The sequence below is a fragment of the Gouania willdenowi genome, unplaced genomic scaffold, assembly GCF_900634775.1.
Source record: "Gouania willdenowi unplaced genomic scaffold, fGouWil2.1 scaffold_228_arrow_ctg1, whole genome shotgun sequence".
NCBI lineage: Eukaryota > Metazoa > Chordata > Actinopteri > Blenniiformes > Gobiesocidae > Gouania > Gouania willdenowi.
The window spans coordinates 85,736-95,038 of record NW_021144983.1 but is presented as its reverse complement, the minus strand read 5'-3'; the positions used below and the strand labels follow the sequence as shown (position 1 = coordinate 95,038).

At 42.1% G+C, this 9,303-nt stretch overlaps 1 protein-coding gene across 1 annotated transcript; it reads left to right on the top strand.

Moving 5' to 3' along the window:
* The first annotated feature begins 1,046 nt into the window (after nucleotides 1-1,046).
* On the top strand, nucleotides 1,047-7,469 carry inhbab (inhibin subunit beta Ab). The gene is made up of 2 exons (XM_028441376.1): nucleotides 1,047-1,781; nucleotides 5,704-7,469. The coding sequence occupies exons 1-2, from the start codon at nucleotides 1,391-1,393 to the stop codon at nucleotides 6,498-6,500; spliced, it is 1,188 nt and encodes a 395-aa protein (XP_028297177.1). The 5' UTR covers nucleotides 1,047-1,390; the 3' UTR covers nucleotides 6,501-7,469.
* The last annotated feature ends 1,834 nt before the right edge of the window (nucleotides 7,470-9,303 follow it).

Below are 9,303 nucleotides of genomic sequence, written 5' to 3'. Positions count from 1 at the left end.
GGGTCCTTTACTAGATAAAGATTTTTGCATATGCGGCAAAGGGAAAACTCAAACCAAGTATGTAGGAGATTGTAAGGCCAGCAAAAAGAAGGTTGAGATCTCAACACCCAACAAGTTCTCAATGTCGTGTCAAGAAGCATCCAAGATACTGTGTTTGTTTGGTAGGTTTTGGATTTAAGGAGACGAAAGCCAAAGATGAGGAGTCGGATTTGAAGACGAGCACAGGGGTTTTAGAGTCTAAGCCGCAAAGACACAAGGTGGCTTTGAATCAAGAGCACTGATTCTATGGGTAGCTGTATAAGGATGGGGCCAGATCCCTACCAGCTGGGTCACCAGGCTGAGGGTGTCTGTGATGTTGCTGAAACACCTGATGACGCCAGGATACATCACTGAAGATGCGTCCCAAACCCCTGCCATCTGAATCATCAATGCTATAAATAATAAATATGAATGAAAAGTAGAAATTGTGTGTAAATGTGAATTGATGTCCTTTTGTGGCAGTGTTGTGGTAACTGTGACGGACAGGGATAGTTGACCCGGAGTGGGTGCCACAGGTGGATGATGTTACTCCATGCACCCACCAGCAGAGGGTGTTGTGATGTCAATCTGTGTGTTTGTGTGTGTGTTTGTAAATGTTGTGTCTGTTGTGAGTGTGCTCCATCTGCTGTGTGCAGGAGTCCAAACTCTCTTTACAGGCTAAAAATGATTTTCACACCAACAGAATATCTCCTCCACGTGAGGTGACGATAATGGTGCACTGACTCATCACTAAGTGTGTGTGTGTGAGAGAGAGAAAGAGAAAATGTGTGTGGTATGAATGAATCAGGGACACTCTCTTCGCCCTCTTCTCTCCTTCTTCCTCCTCCTCTGTCGTGACGTTTGTTCAGGAGGAAACACCACAAACCGTCCTAAGATATTTTGAGAGATTTTACTCACGGTGTGTGTATGTTTGTGTAAATGTGTGTGGGTGAGGCTCACAGGGAAATACCCCTGTGGATGAAGGGAGGGATTAATCTGACAGGGAGGTATAATTGCAGTAACTGAGCTGAGGCAGAGTAGAGTGACCCTGGACAGACCATTAAGCTCAGACTATCAAACCTTTTAGAATCTTCAGAACAAGAACCATCAGGACAAGAACTTTTGAAGTGAGTGTGAGAAGCACCCATCTTCAGCTCTTCACCGGCCAGGACCCCATTATCAAGACCAGTTCACTGGACTCTGCTTCTACTGTATCGGTTGGACTCTGCTGTCAGACTTTGTTGAACGCTGCACACTGTGAGGATCAGATCTTAGCAGATCTACAACTGTTGCTGCAAGTTTGTCGCCATTTCTTCTGAAAGGACTCTTTGCTAATTTGAATTGGAGTAACAGCATCACGATTCAAATTGCCATGTGCCCTTTTTTTGCGGTGTTCTTCACGGCTGCCTGCCTTGTCGTTGATGCTTCTCCGACTTTGTCTCCTTCACTGAGGGATGCAGAACCATCATCTAGTTGTCCGTCTTGTGCTCTGGCTCAAGTGACAAAGAACTTGTCTTCCCTCAGTGGTCAGAGTGACATGGTGGAGGCGGTGAAGCGTCACATTCTCAACATGCTTCACCTGAGCGCTCGACCAAACCTGACACAGCCAGTTCCTCGCGCCGCCTTGATCAACGCAATCAAGAAGCTCCACGTAGGACGCATAGCTGAAGACGGCAGCGTGGAGATCCAGGAGGAGAGCCAGGACAGAGAAGATGTGGTGCCACCTGGACCTCCTTCTGAAATAATCACCTTTGCGGAGGCAGGTGAGTTGTTAAACCGTTGTTAAATTTCATCATCTTCTCTTGAGTATGAGCAATTTTGTGCTTAGAACCTGAAAAGCCATCACAATTCAAGCAACTCAAGTTCAAGTGGGTGGGTTAACAGATTGTTTTCAAAGTTGATATGTGGAAAAAGAAACATGTGTAAGGATCTGAACTTAGAGAACGTAGAACCACATTGGGATAGTCAAAGGTCTTGGTGTTCAACGTCTACTGTGGTTACTATATGTATCAAAAGTGGTCTAAAGAGTGAGAAGAGTGAACCAGTGATAAGGTCCTTGAAGGCCAAGGCTCAGGGGCATGTGGGGGGTGAAGGCTGGTCTGTGAGCCAATCCAACAGACAAGTGCTGGTATGAAAGAGATGAAAAGTGACAAAACACACAGAATATAAGGAAGATGTGCACAATACTCAATATTTGTCATTCTTTGTTTAAATTTCACATTCTTCAGCTGAACATAACAAGTTGATAAGAAACGTATATGATGGACCCCCCCCCCCCCCCCCCCCAAAAAAAAAAAAAAAAAGTTATTTGATGGACCTAAACCTTTTCATTAATCAAATTATCATAAAATAATCAACTATAATACATTTAATTTGTAATACAGTTTACATGATTAAATCACAAAGTTCTTAAATCAATGAGGATTAGATTAAAAGCATTCAAACAATCATTTAAATGAAATTTACATCCTACCAAAGTCCTCTCATGGCAAACCTAGGGCAATGATGGAGAGGAATAACTCTATTTAAACAGGAGAAAACCTCCAACAGAACCGGACTTGGTGGTGGCAGCTCTCTGCCAGACTGGTTCGGGTTGGTGGACATGATGAAGAGAACGTAACAGAATAGATTGAGAGGAAGAACATAAGAGTATCACTGGTTGAACTGCGAACAATAGATTGGGAACCATCACCTCCAACGCCAGGACACACAGAGAGAAAAAAGGATGGAGAGAGGAAGAGAAGAGAGAGTAGAAAGCAAAGACTGCAGAGAGACAAACATGTTGAAGCATCACAATCTACATGTAAAAGAATGTGGAGATAGAGCACTGCTGACAAGACTTAGAACCCACCCCAAAACTTACACCGGCACAGTCAGGAAAGACAGTATCAATTATGGGATTGAAGTCTGTTTTAATTCACCAAATAATAAAAATATGGATGAACTTATCTAAAATGAAAAGAGAGAAGAAGACAACCTGTACAGTAAGTGAGGCTCATGGTGGAGAGTTCACTCGCTGCCCCAAATGAAGAGGAAATGAAGCAGAAACAAAAAAATCTGACAATTCTAATGGGAGATGAAACTATTCAGACCAGAGTTTACTATATAGGCAAATATGGATATGTTTCTTCATTTATGCTCCAACCTTGTGCTCACTGATTGGTTGGACTATCCCTTATCAGGTGGTCCATCTTAATCCTATACAAGCTGCACTGACGGTTTTCCATCTGATTTAAGATCAACATCAAACACAGGCAGTCACAGTATTCCACGTGTTTCTGGACCATGAGACAAAACCCAAGCATGCAGACACTGCACAAAAAGGCCAGAGCACAAACCCACAACCTCTTTCTTGAGGCAGCATTGCAAACCACTAAAGTTTTGTGTTTTTTTTTTTTTTTTTTTTTTTAAGGGTTGTTTTACACAAATAATTCTCCTAAATGGAAATCAGAGCTCAGCAGTCACTAAAGTTCCCACTACGTGCCACTGGATATCAGCTGGGGCTTATGGGATCTTAGTCTGTGTGTTTTCCTTATCAGTTTATTTAAAGAAATCCTAAAAAAAGAAGGTCAAAGTTTGTGGACAGATTTCAGCCACACAGTCTATTTGAGAATGAGCTCATTTTTTTTCTTCCTTTTTCGAATGTCACAACTAGTAATGACTTACATTGTAGGTAAAATAAATGAAAAAAGACCAAAGAAAGATCCGCCACACTCCAGACGGTGCTGTAGAACAGGTTTCACCACAGATAAAATAACTAAAAATCTAAAATATTTATACATTTGGATCAGTATTGTTCATAAGAAGTTATCTTTTGTCACTTTTTCCTGTAGATTTTAGTCATTGGATTTAACTCTTTGGATGAGATGCACGCTACTTTCTGCAGGTTCCACAGTTATTGTAAAAAAAGGAATTCCTCCCTCACTGCTGAGATAGACAGGACAACATCATCTTACCTTTCTGCAATGTGCTTTTAGGGAAATAACAGTTGTCTTTGAGAGTTTTGTACTACAGTGTCTAACTCAAAGTCATCCATGTGCAGCCGCACGAGGCGGGACCCTGAGGGTTCTCATGCTAGTGTGTTACAGTGTTATAGATTCATATATGAACTTGTGTATATGAATTTCTTAACATGTGCACAAATAATGACACCATCATTAGATCAATGTATGCTGGATCAGAGAAACATCTAAAACATGCAGGATAGAAGCTCTCCAGAACCAGACTTAAGCTGCACTTCATCACTGTTTTACCCAGTGGATGATAAAGTGGGTTCTGATCATGTTAATGCTCTGTAATTTCACCTTGCTGTAGGATGGGTGTTAAAAAAAAAATCCCAAAATGTTTCTTAAGTTGTGTTAACTGGAATGAATTGTTATTTTGAGCTTTCAATGAAGAACTAGTTTTGTTGTAATGTCACCAAATTTATGTTTTGGTTCTTGAGCAGTAACTTCATACAATCCTGTTCAATAATGAATGCACGGAGTGAAGCCGAGGTGTGACTTAACATTAAAGGACAAAGAAAATGGACCATTTTTGAGAATGTCAAACAATGCTGCTTTCAACAACTGCCAGTGCCAGTGTTTACATGGAGATCTACTTGTAGTTGGTCCAAACATGTGAATTAAACACTTAATTACATCCCTAAAACTGTCCTCAATAAGCATTAAAACAGCTTCAATTAGTTATTTGAGTCCACGGTCCTGTGTGTGTTCCAGGATGTCTGGGACCGACAGTTGTTTGTTTGACAAGGTCACCAGGTGAGATCTACATCCTGAATGTGGCATTAGAGACAATGATGGTGCTAACAGAGCAATTAAGATTCTCCGTTTGGTGTTTTTCTCTGAACTTGAACCAGCTCGTGGCCAATGGCGTTACCCCGTCACTTGTTTGCTTACATAAATGCACTTGATGGCTATAAATAGTCATCTTTTTCAAAGGTCCTGTCATCACAAGGGCCCTTTAAAGGCTCGCCCAAATTAATGGTCAGTAACGAGGGGAGAGGGCGGGGACGGAGAGGAAGGGGAGCATACCAAGTGGTCTCGGGCCGTAAATAATGTCTTTATTCAGACAAATGTGGGCCTCAGTAATTATTGTGCAGAAGGAGACAAAGAGAGGAGCACGGGACCGGGATAGGACAGAACACGGCTCCTTTGGTGAGGACGAGCAGCTTTGTTACCAACATTCCTTGAAATCAGGCCTGATCTTTTTTTAGTGTCTGTGCTCATATTTAGTATCTTTAGAGGTGGAGGCTCCATTCATGCTCGCCAAGCTGAGGACATTTTCTTTGTTCGTTCAATTAGATGACAGGAAGACAACACCAAAAGGGGGGGAGGTAGCATTCATCTCCCTATACCCGCATATCCCCATTGGGGTCACAGAATGCTGGAGCCTGTCTTACCTGACTCAGGGTGCATGGCAGGATGCAACCTGTACAGGCCATCAGGAAACTAATAGATGCACACTCCCACACACACTGACCTCAGGTTCTAGTGTCCTGTGACGCCAGGTTTCGGAGACGTAGAAGTTGAAAATCATTTCAACATTTCTATTACACAGAGGACATATTTTCCTAAGCTATGATCTTGATACTAGTGACTGGCATTCTGTTGGTTGTTATTAGTCAAGGTCAATGAAAAGTGACACAGATGAAAGGCTCTGACAATGTATCTTCTCATCCCTCAGGCGACTCTCCAAACACGATGATCTTTGACATTTCCGAGGACGGGAGCGGCTCCTCTTTGGTGGAACAAGCCAACGTTTGGATCTTCCTCAAGCTGTCTAAGTTAAACCGAACTGTTGGCAAAGTGATGCTGCGGCTGCTGCAAAGTCGTTACAAAAAGGGTGATGATGATGAGGATGAGGAGTGTGTTTCAGAGAAAATGGTTGACATCCGTCGCAGTGGTTGGCACACCCTCGCCATTCCCCGCAGTGTTCAGGCTCTGCTTGATGAAGGCGGCAGCTCTTTGACGCTGCGGGTTTCCTGTCCGCTGTGTGCTGAGGCGGGAGCTTCACCCATCCTCATTCCCGCCAACGGCAAAAAAATCACAGAGCGAGAGCAGTCGCACCGCCCATTCCTGATGGTGGTGCTCCGAACCCGAGAAGAAGCATCTCATGGAAGAGTGAAAAGAGGTCTGGAGTGTGATGGCAAAATTAGCATTTGCTGCAAACGTCAGTTTTACGTCAATTTTAAAGATATTGGCTGGAGCGACTGGATTATCGCCCCGTCTGGTTACCACGCCAACTACTGTGAAGGCGAGTGCCCGAGCCACATGCAAGGACTTGGCAGCTCTTCTCTCTCCTTCCACTCAACAGTCATTAATCATTACCGCATGAGAGGCTACAGCCCATTCCAGAACCTCAAGTCGTGCTGCGTACCCACGAGGCTGCGACCAATGTCGATGCTCTACTACAACGAAGAGCAGAAGATCATCAAGAAGGATATCCAGAACATGATCGTGGAGGAGTGTGGCTGCTCGTAGACAGGCTCACTCCACGAACAAATGGCAGAAACACTAAGAAATCTGCTTGATGCAGGAAAAAACAGGCCTGTTCTGGGCCAGCGAGGACAAAGGGCCCCGTTTGAAAGACTGAGAGTACACAGTCCGAGGCTCGTGGCACAAGCACTTTAGGAAAGGTCCAAGTTCCTTTTGCTTTTCAATGGTGAATTTTTACAAACAACCACTGACTGAACAAAAAAGTCGTGATCTGATTTATACTGGATATCAGTCTTTCTTTCACATGTGGTGCCTCATGTCACCAATTTTCAGACTGAGGCCCATTTTTCATTGCATACTGATCAGCCACAACAATTTGACCAGCATATGTCTGGATTAGCCTGTAATTGTTTCTACATTCAAAATATGCATCACTCACATGCATAATAACAGTTTGGGTAACACTGCATATGTGTGTTGAAAAAGCCTGATTCGGTACTGCTTGTGCTTCATCCTGCAAGTATGTAGAAGTAACTTTGACTCTGGTGTCAGGACAAAAATGTGTACTTGCATTTTAAAGTGTTGCCTATACATTGGTTGAACACAAGAAAAGACTGTTTTTTATTAGAAGGACTGAGTGCTACAAGTGCACAAAACACTGCAAGAACACAATCCCCATAACATTATGATCACTACTTGGAGGAACTTCTTAGAGGAACCCCATGGTTGCAAACCCCCAACCTTTGAGTTTAGAGGCAGAGGTGTAACGGTTCTCTATATCATAGCACTTGTATTAGTGGTCTGCATTGGTTATTGAAGGCAAAGGATCAAATGCATGGGAAGCAAAGGGGATACCTGTTTGTCATATTTATATTACAGTTAGTTCAGTAATATAATACATTTTTCACTAGCCACCAAATATTTATAACAAGTCTAGTCTTTATAACAAAGCCAGGTCAGTAATGAACAAGTACTGAGTTCTAGTTCCAAACACCCTTAAATGCCACTGAAGGTTAATCTGTGTAGTCCAGTTCCACAGATAACCAGCTTGTAGATCAAAGTGCTGCAGAATGTCATCCTGGTTCCAATAGAAAGGCTTCAGAATGCAGGTTGTTGTGTGTAAAGCAGCAATAGGGAGACCTAATCAATGTAATGCTGGAGGTGGCCATCATTTTATGACTGATTGTCCAACATTGAAATGAAGCATTGACAGTATTTTGTTGTTGTTGTTTCTTATTTCTTATAGTGAACTCTTTTCCATATTGGAATGAGCTAAAATACATAAATAAATAACTGCAAAACTATGCAATGATTTTAAACCTTAGTCATATCAGTTGTGTGTCTTGTTTTATAAAATGTTTTTTTTTCTTTCTTCATCATTACGAAAATTGTATATTAATTCTGATTTTGCTATTGGGGCCAAACTTATTATTATTATTATTATTATTATTATTGCATAGTGTGAATCCAGACATTTGCACAGTAAACTGATTGTTGGAGGTTGGCCTCAGCTCCATTGTTAAAGCTGAGATGTTCAGTTGAAAGCCAAAGACGATACTGCTGATGAAAGTTTGCTTCATTTCTCCCGTGAGACAAACAATCAACATATTTTTAAGTGTAAAAACAAATCAAAAAACTAACTGCGAATATTTGTTGACAATCTGGCTATTGCTAAGTTGTGTTTTTTTTTTTATTTCAATGTTGTATACTTTCGATAACTTATTTGTATTTGTACATAAGTGTGTGATTAATAAACAGAATGTTGCTAAGGTTTTAGTCATTGGATATTTTAATGCATCATTACACCATCACCATCACCCTGAACCATTGATCCGAGGATACAAACCCCGCGTAAACAAACAGAGCAAGCCAGGTGGAGTAATACAAACTGCAGAAACAAACTAGTGAGGGCATTTAGGAACTGAAAAAATAATCGTAATTCAAACATCTTCGTCACGGTTCCAGAACCGGACGTTAGGAACCGTTTCCTATTTGGAACTGGATCTCGGTGCCTGATCCTAGTTGTGTCGCTACGTTTGTAGGTCATCTGCCAGTCTCTCCTCAAAGCTTGTCTCCATCTCTCCTGCTCTGTTTCACCAGGTGGGTGAAATGCAGGTTGGTGTTACATTTAATGCAGGTCGATGTGAAAAATTAATGCCGAGCAGTGTTTTGTGTGATACCAGGTAGTCAGGGCAGAGTCTGCGCTATCATAGCGCGAGTTGGCTCCATGGACGTTCTGCCCGAGTATGTTTGGGGCTTAAAGCTGCAGTATGTAAGTTTTCTTTTGGCTTTGTTTAGTCAAAAATTCATAATCACCTTTGAGCATATTGTAATTCAAAGTGTTTTGAGAGGAGGCTGGACCTCTACTCCTTCTCTTGGCTCTATATTCAAGGTTTAGAAATCCAGGAGCCTATCAGAAATCTTTTTCAGAATCAGAATCAGAAGAGCATTATTGACCAGGTATAGTTTAGAACAATACAAGGAATTTGACTTGGTAGTTGCAGTGAAAGAAGACACATCAACACACCGGAGCAGCCATTTGCGGCGCCCATCAGCTGTTTTGGGTGTTACTACTGATTCCATACAAGTCTCACAATTCTACATACGCCAGCACTGAGGAGTAGTTAGGGTAAAGGGCCTTGCTCAAGAGCCCAAGGCTATGGTGGGGTTATATCCAGCCGTTGGAAGGTTGTTCTGCATTTACTGTCCAGCATATTGCTTCAGCTCACAAGAAATTGAATGAGATAAAAACTGTGCTTAAGGATCATCGGGTAAAGTTTCTAACAGCGTGTACTAATCTCCACATACTCCGTCTCACCCACTTTACACCGATCTGTAACTTCTGTCT

What these genes read in the sequence shown, in the direction of transcription:
- inhbab (XM_028441376.1), top strand. Translation starts at nt 1,391, where the DNA reads ATGTGCCCTTTTTTTGCGGTGTTCTTCACGGCTGCCTGCCTTGTCGTT. An exon ending in AATCACCTTTGCGGAGGCAG is followed by an intron (nt 1,782 to 5,703) that starts GTGAGTTGTTAA and finishes CTCATCCCTCAG; the next exon opens with GCGACTCTCCAAACACGATG.